At 48.0% G+C, this 22,510-nt stretch overlaps 1 protein-coding gene and 1 long non-coding RNA gene across 5 annotated transcripts in view; one reads left to right on the top strand and one right to left on the bottom strand.

Annotated features, from left to right (window-relative positions):
- CD5 (CD5 molecule) overlaps nt 1–1,281 on the bottom strand; it is a 30,863-nt gene extending 29,582 nt beyond the window's left edge. For all 4 annotated transcript variants that reach the window (XM_048852958.2, XM_075129248.1, XM_075129249.1 and 1 more), the window contains exon 1: nt 1,114–1,281. In XM_048852958.2, coding sequence (XP_048708915.1) covers nt 1,114–1,165 — 52 coding nt within the window. In that variant the 5' untranslated portion in view covers nt 1,166–1,281. The remainder of the gene's footprint in view (nt 1–1,113) is intronic.
- A 3,019-nt stretch (nt 1,282–4,300) lies between these two features.
- Nucleotides 4,301–21,684, top strand: LOC142072469 (uncharacterized). The gene is made up of 2 exons (XR_012668833.1): nt 4,301–4,436; nt 20,431–21,684. It is a non-coding gene; the product is annotated as an uncharacterized LOC142072469 (long non-coding RNA).
- The last annotated feature ends 826 nt before the right edge of the window (nt 21,685–22,510 follow it).

Here is a 22,510-nt window from a genome sequence, read left to right as displayed (position 1 = left end):
CGAGTTCTCGCTCACACGCTTTACAGGACTCACAGAATTACCACTTTGCATGTTGTTATGCTTCTTATTTGTATTGCAGAAGTGGCTACAGGGCCCAGTCAGTGATCAAGGCCTGCTTTATTCAGTGCTGAACAAACAGAGAGAGAGAGACTAGTTCCTGCCCCAGAGAGCTCCTGATCTAGGATTACAACAAGATGCAATTGGTGGATAAATAGACAAAAGGGAGGGATGGAGGACCTGGTAGTTACACAAGACGGAGTCATGGCATAACTGCTTTTTGCACATGATCCTCAGGCGGTGTAAATTTGCATAGCTCCATTGCAGTCAGTGGGTCAGATCCCCAGATTGACTGTAACTCCATTGACGCCAATGCCCTTTTACACCTGCTGAGGCTCAGCCTCATATTTCTTCATGGTTTAGAGCCCTGCTTTATTTCAAAAGGTGCAGTGCTAAATAGCAGGCTGGTTTCATTTATGGGGCTCTGCTCATTTTATTGGCTGATGTTTTGACCATCTATGTTTGGTTTTTAGTCCTTTAATCAGCCTATGTTGAAGAGTAAATCACCAAACACACTTTGGCGCCACGTAAATACGACGTATCGTTATTATGTTAAACTGCTAAGCACAATGCCCGACCAAGGCCGCAAATACAAAGACACAGCAGATGTTCTTTGGGAACTCCTCATATGGTGTAAATCAGCCCAGTGGAGCGAGATAGATAGATCCCATTTGGGGATCTGGCCCATCGATGCCAATGGAGCAAAGCCAATTTACACTGATTAGGGATCTGGCCCATTGACACCAATGGAGTGATACCAATTTACCACATTTGGGGCTCTAGCTCATCGTTTTAAGTTCCTGAAAACCAAAGCTAGGACAGGGTGAAATCTACCACTCCACCTAGGGGATCTCTGCATCTCTGCACCAGTTCAGTAGGACCTCATCTATCCTGCCCTGGTTCCCCTGGCTGGACGCCTGCAAGTGGCAAGAAGATGTGTGATTACTGCATGCCCCGACTGCAGAGGGAAGGGCGCTCGCACACACTGGGACTCCTCTGTAGATCAGGGCAGCCGCGCTGAGTCCCTGAATGGCAGAGGCCAGTTTGAGTACTCACCCCACATCCCCACCAAGACCAACGAGATGAATGCCGGCTGCTGGACTCCCATCGGGCTGGGTCTCTCCCTCCTCCACCCCGTCTGAATCTGTGAGCTCGGGGCTGAGCGACCGGGCGTTTGCACCCCAGCTGGCTCTGCTACCTGGCACGGGGAAAGGGAGGGGGCTGGGAGGAAGAGGCTGCTTTTCCTCCCTCTGTGGTTCTCTGCGTCACGGCTCGCTGAGTTGAAGCCCAGCCTGCCAGCTTCCTTGACAGAGCCTGTCGAGCACAAGAGAGGCGCAGACGTCTCGCAATGAGGTTCATGCTCATGCCTCCTCACAGCCAGTATCCCCAAGACCCGAGCACATGAATTCCCAGGGCCAGGAGAGAGGGGGAGCACTGTGTGTGTCACGAGTGTAGACTGAGTGTCTATGGAGCACCAGGGAAAGGTCCCACAATAAGGGGCTGGGCTCCCATTGGAGGGGAGCAGGGCAGAACACAGCCCAGGGCTGAATAAACCTAGGGGCAGAATCCCCCTCCTACTCTAGGAGATGGGGACTCCCTCCCAGGTCAGGGACTGGAGTCCCACTGGGGTGATCAGTGTAGGAGCCCCGAGCCCCCAAGACTGAATCACCATGGAGATTGAATTCCTCTCAGAAATGAGGGGTATTGGTGAGATCCCACTGAGCAGGGAATTCAGGGGGTGACCCTGATATGGGGGTGAGGAAGGGGCTGTGGGTGCCAGGGGAGACTAAAGATTTAGAAGTGCCAGATCCCCAGCTGGCGTAAATCAGCTATAGCTCCATTGGAGTCAAAGGGCCAGATCCCCATTGGGTGTAAATCAGTGTCTCTCTATCGGAGTCAGTAAGCCAGCTCCTCAGCTGGTGTAAATCAGCATTGCACTATCAGAGTCAAAGGGGCCAGCTGGTGTAAATCAGTGTCGCCCTATTGGAGTCTATGCTCCACATCTTGCAAGGTGTAAATTGGCATCACCTCTGCTAAGGATCTGGCCCTTATTGTCAGTGGCAGAGCCATTGCTGAGGAGATACTGATGTGGTTGTTACGTAAGGCCCAGCCCCGACAGAAATAACCTGATCCATTTCAATCATAACCTCCCCTTGTCCCTGAGGCAGTGTGTTTTTTTCTCCCTGCTATATTTATTCTCTTATCTCCGCCTGCGGTCACCGTTTGAGGTGAGAAAGTTTTCTGCTCAGTGGCAGGAAATTTGCAGCCAAACGCGCAGTGCAGCAAAAGCCCCAGAGCGGGGAGTGAACGGCACCCCCACTGCTCAGCGCCGGCTCGCTGCTATCTGCACAGCGGAGACACTCGGTGGGGACAGGACCCTGCAGGCACACGCATGAAAACCAGCACCGTTATCTGCACAGGGCCACTGCAGCAACCGACATACGGTGGCAGTTTAGCTTCATCTTGATGATTGCGCACCAGTCCCCTCCCCTGTGCACCGCCAAAGGTCACTGAGGCATTGCTCACCTGCGCTTCCTCGACTGGCACCAGGAACTGGCTTTCAAATGGCAGTTACTGAGAAAAGGGCGCGCCAGAATTCCTGCTCTGAGTTAAACGAGAAGGTGAACCCCAGCCGGGCAAGTCGGGCAGTTCCTGGAGATGCTTGAGACTCACACAGAATCCGGTTCATGTGCCCATGATTTCTATAGCCTGGGGCTAAACACAGGGGCCAGGTCCTCGCTGGTGTAAATCAGTATTGGCACAAATTGAGCAATGTTGATTTACACGAGCTGAGGCTCTGGCCATGTACTCCAATGGAGCTGTGGTTGATTTACCCCATTGCGGGGAGCTGGGCCACTGACTCCAATGGAGCTGTGGCTGATTTACCCCAGCTGGGGATCTGGCCCATTGACTCCAATGGGGTTATGGCTGATTTACACCAGCTGGCACCTGCTCTGCAGAGCCCAGGACTGAGATGGGAGCTCAGTCTCCACGGCCTGTTCAGCCCTCGGCTTCTCTGAGGAGGTTGCCAACAACTGGCTTTGGGCTTGATCAAAACTCATTGGGGCCAGTGGGATTCTGTCCATTGTCTCTGGCCCGTCCGGCCCGCCATGGACCTGTCCTGAGTCTCCTGATTAATTTCGCATGGGGTCATTGGGGGAATGCACCCTGCAGGTACAAACCTCGGTCTCCCATTCACACTGTGATCCTGGGGGCAACTGTTCTGACCCGAGGTGTGACGGAGCAACTGGACCGATCCATTCTCCCCCAGATTCCCCATGGCACAGCTCACCCCAGAGACACCCCCCTGCACTCCCAGAAGGGCATAGCCTGCTATTGCCTGTAAGGGAGTGGTGGAGGGGTGGGGAAGGGCGATCAATCATCCCCTAATTAATTTTCTGGAATTCAGTTCAAGTATGTTAATAAAGGAGGTCATTTCCCATCGACCGGCCAGCACTTCCACTGCGGGGAGAATTGCCCATCTATTCCTGGGTGCTAAGGCCCCTGGGGTGTGTTCCAGACTCTCAGACGGCATCCCTCATTGACTGGCATGGGCATTGCGCGCTGGCTGGAGAGAGCAGGATTTGACCCCAGCATTGTCTGTTTTAATTGTCTCCTCTTCCAGCTCCCTTTGCCTTCACACCTCATCCGCTTTTCTCCGCCCTGATCCTGCTTCCAGTGGAGTCAGCAGGAGCTTGGCCACTGGCTCCAATTCCTTCTCCCCCATGATACAGGGATCTAGACATGCTGAGCAGGGCTGAAGTCAATGCCATTACCCCAGGGAAGGAGAGGGCCCGATAGGCCCGATTCTGATCTCCTGTGCACAGATGGGGCCTGATTCTGCTCGCATCGCAGCTTTTCTCATGTGCAGGGGGCTGGATTTTCACTGGTAAACATGGGATTAAGAATCAAGCATATGGGACCTGATCCTCATCTGGTATAAATGGGCATAACCCCCCCTCCCCCCCCGCCCCAAGCTTCAATGGAGCAACACTGATTTACACCAGCTGCAGATCTGGCCTGTTGAGGGACACAGGGGTGTACCCACATCCCCCCACCCCCGTGACATCCTGGTGGCAGTGCAGCAATACATGTCCCGGGTGCCCTGCTCTCACCACATGCTCCATCCCTTTCGGGCATTTCCTGCACTCACAACTATTGACAGGCTAAAGATTTTCCATGACACAAGAGGAAGTTTGCTTGCACGGGCCGGGTGTGTGGTACTTGCCTGTCAGCCGGCAAGGTCATGAGCTGGGATTTGGAGGAGGGGGACAGAGAGAGCTTGGTATGGAGCTGCAGGCTACACAGCCCTGCTCAGTGCCTCCGGTTCCTGGGGCCAGAGCGGATGGGAAGTGGCATCTTGGAGAGGTTCCAATGAGGTAAATAACATTTTGAGCTTATGCCGCTGTGCTCCTTTCGCTTCTCTCCCCCACCCAGAGCTCGTCAGCAAACAAGAGCCAGTCCCTGCCACCCCACGGCCTGGGCAAAACTTGCAGGGGTGGGGACGAGGAGGAGATTGTCCGCCCAGCCTGGCAGCTGTGTAGGCCCAGAAACATCATGTTCCCAGGAATGGTAGGGAGTGCTGACCCAGGCTCTCCAGCCCCACAGGTGTCAGAAGCGCCATGGGGGAAATCCCTCCTGGCTCGATTCTTGGGCCATCTGCATAGAGGGCAGGGATACCGGCACTGAGGGGCTGCCCCTGTCTAGCACTCCCCCTACCATAGTCCCAGGTAGAATGGCTGCGGAGCACCTAAGCCGGATGTTGCTGACTACAACTGCTGCTTCATGACTGCGGGTCAATTCCGGTCTCTCCACCCCACACGTCCTGCGGCTGGGTTGCTCCACTCGAGCATGGGAGGTGTGGCTGAGCTGCAGCTGTGCTTGGGCTATTCCCAGCTTTAGCAATGGCTCTGGGAGCTGTGGGCAGCTGGGCATACATTAGAGCAGCCACACTGAGGTGTCTGGCCAGCCACAGGGTCTACAAAAGGCTGAAATATAAAATCCGAGGGGTAATTTCACACATGGTGGAAGATCACAGAGAAAGGCCTGTTGCCTTTGTGTCTAGCTCTACACAGAAAGTAACTGTGCTCAGGTTGACATGGATGCTCCGAGTTTAGTCTGGGGAGCTAAAAAGTGTCACCGCTATGTGGATGGGAAGTGATTTTCTTTGGTCACGGACCTTCAGCCTCCAGTTTCAATGAGCAACCCGCAGAGAGCAGCTCGGACGGTTACAGACAGGGGCAGGGTTCTCGAGTGCTCACTGGTAGGAGATCAAGTTTGAAAGCACCAGCCGCCAGCCCAGCAGCCAGCTGGAGCTAGCAGACAGGGGGCCAGCTTTTCCAAGTGATTTAGGTCCCTAAAGATGCAGCTGAGTGCCCAGCGGGATTGCCAAAAGCCCCAAAGCAGGGTAGGCGCCTAAGTCCCAGTAAAACCCTTTGTGGGGTTCACCAGTCGTGTACTTTAAATCCACCTTTGGCCCCCAGGCTGGGCCGGAGCAGAGAGTCTGGGCCTTATTGCCGTGCTACAGAAGCACGAGGCAGAAGGGCGAAGGTTAACGGTGCAGCCTGACCGTGCTCTGACTGCAGTTGTTATTGCTGCATGGGACGGCCTTTAAAAAAGAAACGAGAGAAAAAGCAGGAGCTTCCTTCCCTAGGCCTCTGCAGACCGGGCCATCGCACGGGGCAATTCTACAGCCTAGATACGACGACCTGTGCCCATCCACCTTAGCAGGACCCCTCCCTCCTCTGAGCCTTAGGAGCTGCAGAGCTTCCTCCCTCCCTCGCTCCCTCCCGTGAAACCTCCTGGGTATATTGGGATCAATCCCCATCCCTTTCCGACCCTCCGTCAGCCCGCCCGTCTCGTCTGCGCACGGCTCGCACTGCACGGGCGTGTGCGACCTGGGCCTCTGGCGCTATCCATGCTGAGTGAAAACGCACTGGGTACGAGCAGCATGGAGAGAGAGGGGAGCAGTCGGGAGGTCTGATCCCAGGCTGGCAGCCAGGGGCTCCTTGCAGTGCGAATGACAGGACAAGATAGATCTACCCCTGCTGCCCTCGGACCAGTCAGTTAGGGCTGGCGGTTAGCAGCTAACCCCCTGTCCAGGCAGAGGTTAAAGCGGACTGGAGCAGGAGGGAGAGCTTCTGCCCCGCCAGCCCAAGGAGGAGGTGTTCCCCATCACCCCTGTATTTAAGGATCTAAATAAGTGGCCACGTGGTCAGAGGTGCTGCAGCCCCAACCGCCCTCACTGGCTTCTGTAACTGATTGCGTTTGTTCCAGTTCATCCCTGCCAGAATAAAAGCCCAGGGGCCACGCGCATGTGAGATGGGGTGAGGCAGCCCCCAGCACTTCGTGGTCTCCCCTCAGACCCAGTTGAGATTGTGTGTGAGGGCGCAGAGCTTCCGCGCCAAGGAAACAGACAAAAGTGCAACTGAAAGCAGGGAGGGGGCTGCTCGGCCTTGCCCCCACATGGGAGAGGCTTTCCCTGGGGCACTCTCTCCCAGCCCTTCAGCACCAACGAGCCCCTGGACTGGGGGGTGGAGCAGATTGCGAGGTGATACTGTGTCAGAGGGGGTGAATCTAAGTGGGATAGGACCAAATCCATCCCTCGGGGTAACTTCCCTGAAATGAGTGGAGTTACCCTGGGGAGGGTTTTGTCTCAAGGAGTCTAATAACAGGGTTAGCAATTGTTATTGTTTCCTGTAGTGCCAAACACCCCATGAGAAATCCGGGGCCTGTTGTGCTAGGTGCTGTGCACACACACTAAGAGACGATCCCTGCCCTGAAGCGCCGACTCTCTAACTGGACAAGACGAAGGGATCATTGTTATCCCCACATGGGAAATGGAGGCCTGGAGAGACTCAGTGAATTGCCCAGGGTCACACAGAGCCAGGAATTGAACCCCAAGTCTGAGGGGAAGGTGTGCCTGTCATCCACTGTCGCACCTTCTCGGCTGACCTGAGACTTTCTTCAAATTTGCTCTGCATTCAGCCCAGCGTCTGTATTTCAACGTGTGCTGAAATGGGACAGATCCTGCTCTCACTGCCATGTGAACACAGAGTAAATCCAGATTAACTGTACTGACGTCAATGGGGTAACTCCTGGTTTACACTAGGGCAACCAAGAATATGATCCGTTCCCTCCCGCTTCTGTGTCTAGCTCCCTGGGGCTCAGGGCCTTGTTTGAAGTTAAGAGAAAGTCTCAAAACACGTCTAAGGGTATGTCTACACTACGAAATTAGGTCGAATTTATAGAAGTCGGTTTTTTAGAAATCGGTTTTATATATTCGAGTGTGTGTGTCCCCACAGAAAATGCTCTAAGTGCATTAAGTGCATTAACTCGGCGGAGCGCTTCCACAGTACCGAGGCAAGCGTCGACTTCCGGAGCGTTGCACTGTGGGTAGCTATCCCACAGTTCCCGCAGTCTCCGCTGCCCATTGGAATTCTGGGTTGAGATCCCAATGCCTGATGGGGCTAAAACATTGTCGCGGGTGGTTCTGGGTACATATCGTCATCCCCCCGTTCCCTCCCTCCCCCCCCCCCCGTGAAAGCAAGGGCAGACAATCATTTCGCGCCTTTTTTCCTGAGTTACCTGTGCAGACGCCATACCACGGCAAGCATGGAGCCCGCTCAGCTCACTTTGGCAATTAGGAGCACATTAACCACCACACGCATTATCCAGCAGTATATGCAGCACCAGAACATAGCAACGCGATACCGGGCGAGGAGGCGACGTCAGCGCGGTCCCGTGAGTGATCAGGACATGGACACAGATTTCTCTGAAAGCATGGGCCCTGACAATGCATGCATCATGGTGCTAATGGGGCAGGTTCATGCTGTGGAACGCCGATTCTGGGCTCGGGAAACAAGCACAGACTGGTGGGACCGCATAGTGTTGCAGGTCTGGGACGATTCCCAGTGGCTGCGAAACTTTCGCATGCGTAGGGGCACTTTCATGGAACTTTGTGACTTGCTTTCCCCTGCCCTGAAGCGCATGAATACCAAGATGAGAGCAGCCCTCACAGTTGAGAAGCGAGTGGCGATAGCCCTGTGGAAGCTTGCAACGCCAGACAGCTACCGGTCAGTTGGGAATCAATTTGGAGTGGGCAAATCTACTGTGGGGGCTGCTGTGATGCAAGTAGCCCACGCAATCAAAGATCTGCTGATATCAAGGGTAGTGACCCTGGGAAATGTGCAGGTCATAGTGGATGGCTTTGCTGCAATGGGATTCCCTAACTGTGGTGGGGCTATAGACGGAACCCATATCCCTATCTTGGCACCGGAGCACCAAGCCGCCGAGTACATAAACCGCAAGGGGTACTTTTCGATAGTGCTGCAAGCTCTGGTGGATCACAAGGGACGTTTCACCAACATCAACGTGGGATGGCCGGGAAAGGTGCATGATGCTCACATCTTCAGGAACTCTGGTCTGTTTCAAAAGCTGCAGGAAGGGACTTTATTCCCAGACCAGAAAATAACTGTTGGGGATGTTGAAATGCCTATATGTATCCTTGGGGACCCAGCCTACCCCTTAATACCATGGCTCATGAAGCCGTACACAGGCAGCCTGGACAGTAGTCAGGAGCTGTTCAACTACAGGCTGAACAAGTGCAGAATGGTGGTAGAATGTGCATTTGGACGTTTAAAGGCGTGCTGGCGCAGTTTACTGACTCGCTTAGACCTCAGCGAAACCAATATTCCCACTGTTATTACTGCTTGCTGTGTGCTCCACAATATCTGTGAGAGTAAGGGGGAGACGTTTATGGCGGGGTGGGAGGTTGAGGCAAATCGCCTGGCTGCTGGTTACGCGCAGCCAGACACCAGGGCGGTTAGAAGAGCACAGGAGGGCGCGGTACGCATCAGAGAAGCTTTGAAAACCAGTTTCATGACTGGCCAGGCTACGGTGTGAAAGTTCTGTTTGTTTCTCCTTGATGAAACCCCCCGCCCCTTGGTTCACTCTACTTCCCTGTAAGCTAACCACCCTCCCCTCCTCCCTTTAATCATTGCTTGCAGAGGCAATAAAGTCATTGCTGCTTCACAGTCATGCATTCGTTATTCATTCATCACACAAACAGGGAGATGACTACCAAGGTATCCCAGGAGGGGTGGTGGAGGAGGGAAGGAAAATGCCACACAGCACTTTAAGCACAGCACTTTAAAAGTTTACAACTTTAAAATTTATTGAATGACAGCCTTCTTTTTTTTGGGCAATCCTCTGTGGTGGAGTGGCTGGTTGGCCGGAGGCCCCCCCACCGCGTTCTTGGGCGTCTGGGTGTGGAGACTATGGAACTTGGGGAGGAGGGCGGTTGGTTACAGAGGGGCAGCAGTGGCAGTCTGTGCTCCAGCTGCCTTTGCTGCAGCTCAACCATACACTGGAGCATACTGGTTTGGTCCTGCAGCAGCCTCAGCATTGAATCCTGCCTCCTCTCATCACGCTGCCGCCACATTTGAGCTTCAGCCCTGTCTTCAGCCCGCCACTTACTCTCTTCAGCCCGCCACTTACTCTCTTCAGCCCTCCACCTCTTCTCCCGGTCATTTTGTGCTTTCCTGCACTCTGACATTATTTGCCTCCACGCATTCGTCTGTGCTCTGTCAGTGTGGGAGGACAGCATGAGCTCGGAGAACATTTCATCGCGAGTGCGTTTTTTTTTCTTTCTAAGCTTCACTAGCCTCTGGGAAGGAGAAGATCCTGTGATCATTGAAACACATGCAGCTGGTGGAGAAAAAAAAAGGGACAGCGGTATTTAAAAAGACACATTTTATAAAACAGTCGCTACACTCTTTCAGGGTAAACCTTGCTGTTAACATTACATACATAGCACATGTGCTTTCGTTACAAGGTCGCATTTTGCCTCCTCCCACCGCGTGAACGGATTTTGGTTGAATGCCAGCAAACATACACTGCAATGCTTTGTTCTACAGTGATTCCCGAGTACGTGTTACTGGCCTGGAGTGGTAAAGTGTCCTACCATGAAGGACGAAATAAGGCTGCCCTCCCCAGAAACCTTTTGCAAAGGCTTTAGGACTACATCTAGGAGAACCGCAAATGCCAGGGCAAAGTAATCCTTTCACATGCTTGCTTTTAAACCATGTATAGCATTTTAAAAGGTACACTCACCAGAGGTCCCTTCTCCGCCTGCTGAGTCCAGGAGGCAGCCTTGGGTGGGTTCGGGGGGTACTGGCTCCAGGTCCAGGGTGAGAAACAGTTCCTGGCTGTCGGGAAAACCGGTTTCTCCGCTTGCTTGCTGTGAGCTATCTACAACCTCCTCCTCCTCATCATCTTCTTCGTCCCCAAAACCTACTTCCGTATTGCCTCCATCTCCATTGAAGGAGTCAAACAACACGGCTGGGGTAGTGGTGGCTGAACCCCCTAAAATGGCATGCAGCTCATCATAGAAGCGGCATGTTTGGGGCTCTGACCCAGAGCGGCTGTTCGCCACTCTGGTTTTCTGGTAGGCTTGCCTCAGCTCTTTCAGTTTCACGCGGCACTGCTTCAGGTCCCTGTTATGGCCTCTGTCCTTCATGCCCTGGGAGATTTTCAGAAAGGCTTTGGCATTTCGAAAACTGGAACGGAGTTCTGATAGCACGGATTCCTCTCCCCAAACAGCGATCAGATCCCGTACCTCCCGTTCGGTCCATGCTGGAGCTCTTTTGCGATTCTGGGACTCCATCATGGTCACCTGTGCTGATGAGCTCTGCATGGTCACCTGCAGCTTGCCACGCTGGCCAAACAGGAAATGAGATTCAAAAGTTCGCGGTTCTTTTCCTGTCTACCTGGCCAGTGCATCTGAGTTGAGAGTGCTGTCCAGAGCGGTCAGAATGGAGCACTCTGGGATAGCTCCCGGAGGCCAATACCATCGAATTGTGTCCACAGTACCCCAAATTCGAGCCGGCAACGTCGATTTAAGCGCTAATCCACTTGTCAGGGGTGGAGTAAGGAAATCGATTTTAAGAGCCCTTTAAGTCGAAATAAAGGGCTTCATTGTGTGGACGGGTGCAGGTTTAAATCGATTTAACGCTGCTAAATTCGACCTAAAGTCCTAGTGTAGACCAGGGCTAACTCTGTGGAGTCCTGTTAAGGTTTGTCTACACTAGAAGTGCTACGGCGGCACCGCTGTACTTGGAGACACTTGCTTGGAAGGGGATTTTCCATTGTTGTAGTAAATCCAGCCCCCTTGAGAGGCAGTAGCTAGGTTGACAGAAGAATTCTTCTGTCAACCTCCCAGTGTCTACACAGGGACTACATCCGATGAAGTGAGCTGTAGCTCACGAAAGCTTATGCTCAAATAAATTGGTTAATCTCTAAGGTGCCACAAGTCCTCCTTTTCTTTTTACAGGGACTTAGGTCGGCTTAACTACATTGCTCAAAGTGTGACTTTTTCAAATCCCTGAGCAATGTAGCTAGGTCGCCTTAAGTTTTAGGTGTAGTCCAGGCCCTAGAGATGGGAACGATCTGTTAGCTTCTCTGCCATTCAATCCCTTGGGGTCTGGTGCAGGCTTGTCTCCCACACTGCGCCAGATCCTTGGGGTCAATGGGTGAAGCTCCATGAAGCCATTGTAATGGGGCCGTGGAGACCCAACTCCCCTCTGGCTCCTTATCTCTGGCCTTCCAGAATAGGGCTGAGACCTGCGCCTTACTCCCCGGGTGGCCTTGGACAATCATTTCACCTCCCTGCCTGTCTGTTTCCCATCATCGTATATGAAGACACAGGCCCTGCCCCTAAGAGTATACATGCTAAATAGCCAGCAACAGATGAGGGGTGAGAGGAAGGGGATGTAACGTACAAGCAAAGTGTTCATGGTCTTGTGAAATCGAGCTGTCTGTGTTTGTACGTATGCCCATCCACCACCATCATAGCTGTCTGGCAGATGTTATAATCCATCTTTCTTTCTTCCCCCCTAAGGGACAAAACACACCAGAGTGGAAGAATGGTAAAACAATGACACAGCACCCACGGGCCAAACTCAGATCGGGTGGAAGCAGCTTCGGTGGGGTTTGCATGTAAAGGACAGCAGAATTTGCCTCTATGAGACAGATACTGAGCTAATGTAAATCAGTGTCACTCTACTGACGTCAGACAATTTGGATCAACTGGGGATCTGGCCCACTGACCCCAGTGGAACTGCGGCCAATTTAAACCATTTGGGGATCCATCCATGTACAGTTAGTGCCACGTTCCAATGAGATGCAGCATTAGATCCTTAGAGGGAAGGCAGAGGCTGTTTTCTGCCTTAATGTTCTCACTGCATTGCTCCTATCTCTATCTGATCTGTTGCTGAATTGCCTTTTATGAAGAAATAGAAAACTGTCACAATTGGGCTCAAACCCTTTGATCTCTGCACTGCATGAAGCACCTTAGCCTGCCTGCTGTGTCATTCTCATCCTTCTCACACACCCCTTTTCCTAATAAATGAAATAGTTAATGACAGCCACTGAAATCTCCAAACAAATCTTTCACTCCCACTTCCTTGGCTGGGTTTAAATTTAGCAGCAGCTTCAGCAGCTCTCATGAAATACAGTGGGGTTGCTGGGGTGACGGCTGCTCATAAATCATCCTACCAACAAATCAAATCAGCAAAAATCCAAGACAGCAAAACACAGGGCTCCGTGTCACAGCCTGAAGCCCACTGACTTCAGTGGGAAAGGCTGCAGGATTGGGACTTTTACTCAGCTCTTTTGAAGTTGGGATCTGGCAGTTTCTACACAACCACAGCTCGAAATTTGGCCCTTAGACCTCTGCCTGGCTGCAAGGAGACTGGGGAGTGCAGTTAAAACATGGGCTGGTCCCATTGGATGCACATCACGTTGTTAATTGTTGCCAGATCCCGTCACACGGTGGAAATGACCTTCTAAGGCTGGGCTTTCGCCTCAGTAAATGGGGTGGAGGTGAAAGTTCTAGCTCTGAGGAATATGAACGGGTTAATTATTCCATGGGGATAATTCCATGGGACATTAGTCCCTGAAAATCAGGGCCGAAGGAAACTCAAAGAGCTGATGCTAAAAACTGATCCCCAGAAGACATAGAGGAGATGCTTTTTTATTTGGGTCATGGAATCATGGAAGATTAGGGTTGGAAGGGACCTCAGGAGGTCATCTAGTCCAACCCCCTGCTCAAAGCAGGACCAACCCCAACTAAATCATTACAGCCAAGGCTTTGTCAAGCTGGGCCTTAAAAACCTCTAAGGAAGGAGATTCCACCACCTCCCTAGGCAACGCATTCCAGTGCTCCACCACCCTCCTAGTGAAATAGGTTTTCCTAATATCCAACCTAGACGTCCCCCACTGCAACTTGAGACCATTGCTTCTTGGTCTGTCATCTGCCACCACTGAGAACAGCTGAGCTCCATCCTGATTTGTTTTTCATGTGATCAGTAGAGATGGATTCATGGGGCAGATCCCCAACTGGTGTAAATCAACATTGAAGTCAAGGGTTTGTACGCCAGCCCGACCCATTAAAAGTGAAATGAGAGAAAAACTCCCACCTTCGTAGCAGGATCATATAGAACACGGCGCTGAAGTTAGGGCCCGATCCTGAGAGAGTCAGGCTTCCTTGACTTTAAAGGCAGGTGCCGGCGATTGACACATGTCGGGATCAGGCTCTTAGAGCATTAAACAGAGAGGGGTTGTTCTTGCACAGATCTGGCTGCACAGTCATGCCTAAGCTATTCACCTAATGACTGATGGGTGTTAGTAACGCCACTGACCCCAAAGGATTTTGCAGCAGCCGTGTGCATCAGGGATGCTGCTGTTTTTGCACGCCTGGGGGGGTGGGCGTGCGGGTATTGATTCTTTGCAGCAACAACTGCTCTGCCGCAGGAAGTGGCTCATGACAAACCCAAGCTGCAAGAGGTTTTTAACGATGCAAAGCCTGCAGAATTGGGGACAGATTTCCCCCCACCCACGCTTGCTCCCCTTTCCCCTCAGCTCTTTCTTCAAGCACGGCTGAGTGACAGAGTCACGGAACTTAGAGAGGCAGAGAATAGATCCTCTGGGGTGATTTGTCTACCCACCAGAGTCAACGGGTTTGTTGCCGCACTTGTCCAGTGCTTTGGCGGTTCTAGAGTTAAATTGCTCTGAAGGGGAAAGTATTTGCTGGAGAAAGAAAAAAAAATTAGATCCTCAGGAGGTGTAAACTGACACATCTCTGTGGAAATCCATAGGTGTTACGGGGTAGATGTATATACGGCCAGGCTGGTTTGATACTTCAGTTGTACACCTGGTAACGCCACCAAAATCAGTAGAGCTGCACCCATTTATGCCAGCCAGGGATCTGGCCCACTGACTCCAATGGACTTAGGACAATTTGCACCAGCCGAGGATCTGGCCCTAAATCTATCAGGGCTTTTGTAAGAAGGCAGTTTAGTTCCAAAAATGCTGATGTATCCAAATGCTTCTCAGAGCCTGATCCAATAACAAAACGGACAGGCACCTAATCACAATGGCCCTAATTCTCCTCTTGCCTATTTTGGTGTAAAATGGGAGTAACTGGTGTAAATCCAGTGTAATTTGCACCAATGAGACGCTGGTGCAAGTGAGTGAACGTCGAGGACCTGATTTTGCCCTGTGTTCCACCACTTTTACACTGGGGTAACACCATGGGATCCAGTGTAAAACTGGAGTCATACCATAGTGAGCCAGACTCACAGTGTATCTAGCTGCTCTCTGAGAGGCTCAGCTGACAGTCCTTACTCATGCAAGCAGGCTCAATAAGTTGGATTCTGCTCTCACTTATACCAGTGCAGGTCAGGAGGGCCTGATTCTGAGCTTAGTTGGTGTAAAGCCAGATTGGCGTGACTGGGTCAACTCCCCAGCTGGTGTAAAATGGCAGAGCCCCATTTAAGTTAACAGAGTGACATGCGACAATGACATACACCAGCTGGGGATCTGTCCCACTGATGCCAACAGCCTTACTCTAGATTTATACCAGTGTAACTGAGCTCATACATTGGACCCATTGACTTCAATTGGACTGAGTCAAGAATAAGGGTCCTTATTCTTATTTTGATAGCATTATTCCCCCCCACCCCATATGATTTTCAGGTGTGCTGGTCTGAGCTGCTAACAGGCTGCATGGGTGGTTGATTCACAAATGCTGTTCTCTGAATTTTTACTAGGTTTAGTAAAAGCCCAATCTCAAGCTTGGAAGCTTAAATTCATAATTTTGCTGGACACTAAAAATCACAGACACAATCAAGACACTGGATTTATGGCTCAGTATAACAATCTGTAACCCGCTAGCCCTGCTTTGTCCTAAAACTGCAGAGGTGTTAACTGCCCACTTCACCTTGAACGGTCTCTTACAAGGTGTTAACTACTTGTGCTAAACAATCTGTCCCACCTGGTATTTAGCTGTGACACTCTGAGTACCTTTCCCAGCCCTGAAGAAGAGCTCAGCATAAGCTCAAAAGCATGTCTTTTTCACCAGTAAAAGATATGAGCTCACTCTCCTTGTCTCTGTACTATGTTTAGATCATTTGATCATTTTATTCTGATAGAGCTGTTACCCTCAGAATTTTGTACTGATTTGCAGCCCATCAAAGCCAGTGGGAGTTTTGCCTGAGTAAGGACTACACAACTATGTCTTGTTTAAAATTCCTTTGCTTAGTTATGCATTAAGGCTATTGGTCCAGAATTGGATAAATAACTTGTAACAAATTCTTCAGTGATTTTTGCCTATTTTCCTGTTCATAATTTTTCTGCAGATAAATGGTGAAATTCTCAGCTGAGCTTGTTGGCTGGAATCTCATTCACAAGTGTCTTCAGCAAACAAGTCTCAGCCTGCAGATTGCAGATGAAATGTACATTGCAAAGATTCAAAAGGAGTACAATTTACCCCCCCCCCCCCAAGTGTAGGCATCACCTATGTGAGGGAAAATGAACCCTTTAGCACAAGGCTTATACATCGATGTCCCTCTTCAGCCCTGCATAAAGGTGAATTTCACACATTAGATGGGTTTCAGAGTAACAGCCATGTTAGTCTGTATTCTCAGAAAGAAAAGGAGTACTTGTGGCACCTTAGAGACTAACTAATTTATTTGAGCATAAGCTTTCGTGAGCTCACTCCGATGAAGTGAGCTGTAGCTCATGAAAGCTTATGCTCAAATAAATTAGTTAGTCTCTAAGATGCCACAAGTACTCCTTTTCTTTTTACACATTAGATGCTTACATAAACACCTGATCAAAAATTTTCAGCTGAATTTCTCCTTCTCCCCCCATCAGAAAATATGGTTATGTTGAAATTAACGTCGTCCATGGGAAGATGTCAGTTCAGATGTGATTTTTTTATTTTCTGATAGGGAAAATCAAAACGAAAGAATTCATTTTGAATCACCATTTCAAGATTAAAAGAATTTTTCATTTTGATATGTTGATTCAAACTGAAAAAAATTCATTTTGAAAGGCTGATTTGACTCAAATTTAGCTTCAACTTAATATGTAGTTTTGCTTCAGTTTTTGGAAACAGAAAATTTTGGGGGAGGGTTATTCTCAATTTGGGGGTTTTCAGGGTTATTTCCCTATTTGTCCCTCTATTTTATCCCAACCTCATTTCCACCACCACCCCCAACTATAATAAGGAGTAAAGGGTAAGAATGTGTGTGAAAATGGGGGAAAGTTAATTTTTCACAGCTTTTCTTTTTTACTATTTTCCACCTGAAAAAAATTGGAAAACACTAAGAAAGTAGTTTTCCTGCTACTTTTCACGCTCTTACTATTTTCAAATTTTTCCAATGGAAAAAAGGGTGAAAGATAAAAAAGGAAAAGAAAGCGGGAAAATAAACCCCCAAATCCCCAAATTTGAAATGAAAATAAAAATCTTTCTATTTCCATAAACAGCAGTTTAAGTCAAAATTAAATGGAAATTTTCATTTTGAGTCTAAATGTAAATTCCTGTAGAAAACCCAAAATGTTTTTATTTTAAATACATTTGAAAGGTGATTTTTCCTGAAGAAAACTGTTTAGTTTTCTAGTTACCTAGTTAAATCATGTTTATCCTTTCTGATCCCTTATTGGTTAGTTCAGGGTACATTATTAATGACAAAATCCTAAGTAATTCACAATTTGCTCTGTTATTGGATAGTTATATACACTTGGGGTGGATGCTTGAAAATTCAAGTGAAACGCTCATTTTGTAACTATTGGAGCTAGCAAAGCTTTAACATTTTAATGTTTGATCATACTTCATAATATAAGGATGTTTATAAAATTAAATAATTAATAGATCCCATAAGCATATTAGAGACATGAGTAGCATGTGTTAGAGATGGTTATAAGTACATCAGTCACTCTTTATATTATAAGCAATCTATTGAGCTAGAGTGAGCAAATGTTTGTATTAAAAGGTGAAATCGAAATGTTCTTTCAAAGTCATAAATAATTTTCAGTGCTAGTCAGGTGGAGCGTGTCCAGACCAAAAGAATTGCTTGCTTTTTTTCTTGTGGTCCACTCTGCGTCAGTGATGCCTGCGTTATTGGTTTGCCCTAATGATCATCTAGAAATGCTGGAAACACACATTTTCGGTATTTATACCCTGTAGCTATGGCACTGCCTTTTTATGGACTGTCTGAAAGTTGGATCTGTTACAGTTTTCAAATCAGCACTGAAAAGGTTCGTGTTCAGTCGTGCAGTTCATAGAATCATAGAATCATAGAATCATAGAATATAAGGGTTGGAAGGGACCCCAGAAGGTCATCTAGTCCAACCCCCTGCTCGAAGCAGGACCAATTCCCAGTTAAATCATCCCAGCCAGGGCTTTGTCAAGCCTGACCTTAAAAACCTCTAAGGAAGGAGATTCTACCACCTCCCTAGGTAACGCATTCCAGTGTTTCACCACCCTCTTAGTGAAAAAGTTTTTCCTAATATCCAATCTAAACCTCCCCCACTGCAGCTTGAGACCATTACTCCTCGTTCTGTCATCTGCTACCATTGAGAACAGTCTAGAGCCATCCTCTTTGGAACCCCCTTTCAGGTAGTTGAAAGCAGCTATCAAATCCCCCCTCATTCTTCTCTTCTGCAGGCTAAACAATCCCAGCTCCCTCAGCCTCTCCTCATAACTCATGTGTTCCAGACCCCTAATCATTTTTGTTGCCCTTCGCTGGACTCTCTCCAATTTATCCACATCCTTCTTGAAGTGTGGGGCCCAAAACTGGACACAGTACTCCAGATGAGGCCTCACCAATGTCGAATAGAGGGGAACGATCATGTCCCTCGATCTGCTCGCTATGCCCCTACTTATACATCCCAAAATGCCATTGGCCTTCTTGGCAACAAGGGCACACTGCTGACTCATATCCAGCTTCTCGTCCACTGTCATCCCTAGGTCCTTTTCCGCAGAACTGCTGCCTAGCCATTCGGTCCCTAGTCTGTAGCTGTGCATTGGGTTCTTCCGTCCTAAGTGCAGGACCCTGCACTTATCCTTATTGAACCTCATCAGATTTCTTTTGGCCCAATCCTCCAATTTGTCTAGGTCCTTCTGTATCCTATCCCTCCCCTCCAGCGTATCTACCACTCCTCCCAGTTTAGTATCATCCGCAAATTTGCTGAGAGTGCAATCCACACCATCCTCCAGATCATTTATGAAGATATTGAACAAAACCGGCCCCAGGACCGACCCTTGGGGCACTCCACTTGATACCGGCTACCAACTAGACATGGAGCCATTGATAACTACCCGTTGAGCCCGACAATCTAGCCAGCTTTCTACCCACCTTGTAGTGCATTCATCCAGCCCATACTTCCTTAACTTGCTGACAAGAATACTGTGGGAGACAGTGTCAAAAGCTTTGCTAAAGTCAAGAAACAATACATCCACTGCTTTCCCTTCATCCACAGAACCAGTAATCTCATCATAGAAGGCGATTAGATTAGTCAGACATGACCTTCCCTTGGTGAATCCATGCTGACTGCTCCTGGTCACTTTCCTCTCATGCAAGTGCTTCAGGATTGATTCTTTGAGGACCTGCTCCATGATTTTTCCAGGGACTGAAGTGAGGCTGACTGGCCTGTAGTTCCCAGGATCCTCCTTCTTCCCTTTTTTAAAGATTGGCACTACATTAGCCTTTTTCCAGTCATCCGGGACTTCCCCGGTTCGCCATGAGTTTTCAAAGATAATGGCCAATGGCTCTGCAATCACAGCCGCCAGTTCCTTCAGCACTCTCGGATGCAACTCGTCCGGCCCCATGGACTTGTGCACGTCCAGCTTTTCTAAATAGTCCCTAACCACCTCTATCTCCACAGAGGGCTGTCCATCTCTTCCCCATTTTGTGATGCCCAGCGTAGCAGTCTGGGAGCTGACCTTGTTAGTGAAAACAGAGGCAAAAAAAGCATTGAGTACATTAGCTTTTTCCACATCCTCTGTCACTAGTTTGCCTCCCTCATTCAGTAAGGGGCCCACACATTCCACAGTTCAAGTAGTTTAAGACCAAAGTTCAGCTTTGGTTCAAAAGAAGTGTTTTGCAAACCCCTGTATTAATAGCCATGTTCTCACGAGGCAAAAAGAACCCAAAACAAACCACTTCATTGAAAACAGGATATTTTTGCCTTAACTTTCCCTGGCAGTGTTTGCAACCAACCTAAACAGTGTGGTGTTAGCTATGCCAAATGCACAGTGAAATCGACGAAAATCTGACGTCCTCTTTTCATTATACAAAAGAGTGAAAAGTAAAAATTAAACCAACAGACTAAAAGGTGAATAATGAACTGAATAGTTTAAATTTCTGTAGTTAGAGTAACGCAAGATCCTAGTAAGGAAATGGGCCAGATATTCAGGTGGTGTAACAATCCAGCTCCATTGACTTCCATAGAGTTATGTCAGTTTACACCAGCTGGGGCTCTGGCCCCAGAAGTATTTAAACAACTCATTCTGTAAATGTCTGAGGAGACCTCTGAAACCTGGAATATTTGGACTTCTACAAACCACTGGAAGTTAGGAGCTTAAATACCTTTGTGGATTTGGGCCCAGGTGAACAAAATTCACTTTTGATATGAATTTCAGAGTTGGAGAGTTAATACAAATGTTAGGTGACCTGCAATCCAGTTAACCAGGGTTTGGATAAGGTTTTACTTTATATGGGTTTGAACGTTACAGTGTCCCTTTCAATTGGGTTTGAAATGCAGATCAGCTTGGCCTTTTATTTCTTCAGGTGAATGGTGTATTTATGCATTATGTGATATTATTATTATTATATCTTTATTGAGACTGATTCTCATTTACACTAAGGCAACTTTACACTGCTCTTGCCGCATAAAGAGGCCTTAAAGTGAGTGAAGAGCAACCTTAGTGTAAATAGGAATGAGGTCCATTAGTTGTGATCACTACATTTCTTCTGGTTTCTGGGAGCAACTGTAAAAGAGATTGTTGTCTTGATGTCTCTCTTTCAGAACCTGAAACCAACATGGGCTTGAAGAGCTACCTAGACTGAGGGCGCTGGCAAGCTGATGCCAGTCACACCAGAATTTGGATTCCATCTGCAAAGAGCAGTCTGAGACCAGATCCTCAGCCGGTATAAATTAGCACAGCTCTATTAAAGTCAATGGAGATATATGGGTTTACCCCAGCTAGGGATCTGGCCTGAGATTTAGGTTTGATGATGCTTTCAGTGCTTCTCTGAAATGGGGATGTAATAGCTGTTGGTGCTAAAAGATGTGTGTGCAGTTTTTATGCTTGGAAGAATTTGATTTTTATTGGTAAATGGCAGTAAACATTGATTTCACCGAACACACACACACACCCACAAACACACACACATCCCGATGAAAAAATATTTTAATTGATAATAACAAACGGGCAGATAAGCAAAGTAAGAAAAATGCTGCTTGAAAACTTATTAAGGGCATATTTCATTTGTACATGGTGACAGAAAGACAAGGTGGGGAAGGTAATATTTTTTATTAGATCAACTTCTGTTGGTGAAAGAGACAAATATTTGCACTGTAAAAAAAGAAGAAATAGTATTTTTCAACTCACCTCATACAAGTACTGTAGTACAATCTCCATTGTGAAAGTGCTACTTACAAAAGTAGAATTATTTTTTGTTACATAACTGCACTCAAAAACAAAACAATGTAAAACTTCAGCGCCTACAAGTCCACTCAGTCCTACTTCTTGTTCAGCCAATCGCTAAGAGAAACAAGTTTGTTTACATTTACAGGAGATAATGCTGCCCACTTCTTATTTACAATGTCACCTGAAAGTGAGAACAGGCATTCTCATGGCACTGTTGTAAAATAAATTCAGAAGTGTACACTTTGTATTCTGTGTTGTAATTGAAATCAATATATTTGAAAATGTAGAAAAACATTCAAAAATATTTATAATAAATTTGAATTGGTATTCTATTATTGTTTAACAGTGCAATTAATTGCGACTATTTTTTTAAGCTAGTTAATTTGTTTTGCACTAATCATGTGAGTTAACTGTGATTAATTGACAACCCTATTATAAACCTTTAGCTTTTTGAATCTCAACATCTGTCATAAATAATTATTGTGTGACCCCCCCCCATTATCTGACTGCCCCATCATTTTCTGCAAGTGTGAAAATTTTTAATTGACGTCAGAAAAAATGCTTAGAAATGAACATCGATGTTCTCTGTCAAAACTATAAACAAAAAATGGAATTCTGCCACAACTAAATATTGTGTGTTGTGAGTATTTTTTATTATTTGTAAATCCATCTGATTCAGCATTTAACTCCTGATTTACACCACTGTGAATGAGAGACGAATCAGCCCCATGATCAAAGTTAGGACTGGGGTTAAGGTTAGGGTTACAGTTAGATGACTGTCATGCAGATAGCAAGACAAATGTTACCTGACTGTGTCGGTGTCTGTATGGGATCAACAGCGATTAAATCATCATCCAATAAAATGTACTAACAGGTACAGGTCAGAGCATGGCCCGGGGAGGGAGAGATTGCCTCCTATGTTACCAGTAAGGTCTCAGCCTCTTTCCTCCAAGCACCTGACAGACTGGGATCTTTATAAATCTTTGCCACAAATAAGCGCCACAATTTCAAGGGTTTGGGAAAAATTTTGCCAACCATCCATCCTGTCTCATCCACCCATCCCACCCCATCTCATCTATCCCATTTAATGAGACAAGGTGAGGGAGGTAGCTCTTCTTGTAAGCTCAAAGGCTTGTCTCTCTCAACTACATAAGTTGGTCCAATGAAAAGTATTACCTCACCCACCTTGTCTCTCTAATATCTTGGGACCAACGTGGCTACAACATCACTGTATATCCCATTTAATCTCATCCATCCTTCCACCCACCCTCAGCCTATCCAGCAATTCATCCACCCATTCATCCATTCCACCCCATTTCATTTCATCCACCCATCCCTTCCCAGTCCAGCTGATCATTCCATTTTATCTCATCTGTCCATCCATCCATCCATCCATCCATCCTACCTATTCACCCCATCCACCCTTTCTTTCTTTCTTTCTTTCTTTCTTTCTTT

Source organism: Caretta caretta, chromosome 6, assembly GCF_965140235.1.
Source record: "Caretta caretta isolate rCarCar2 chromosome 6, rCarCar1.hap1, whole genome shotgun sequence".
In the NCBI taxonomy this organism is placed as follows: domain Eukaryota; kingdom Metazoa; phylum Chordata; order Testudines; family Cheloniidae; genus Caretta; species Caretta caretta.
This window is presented reverse-complemented; position numbering and strand designations above follow the sequence as displayed.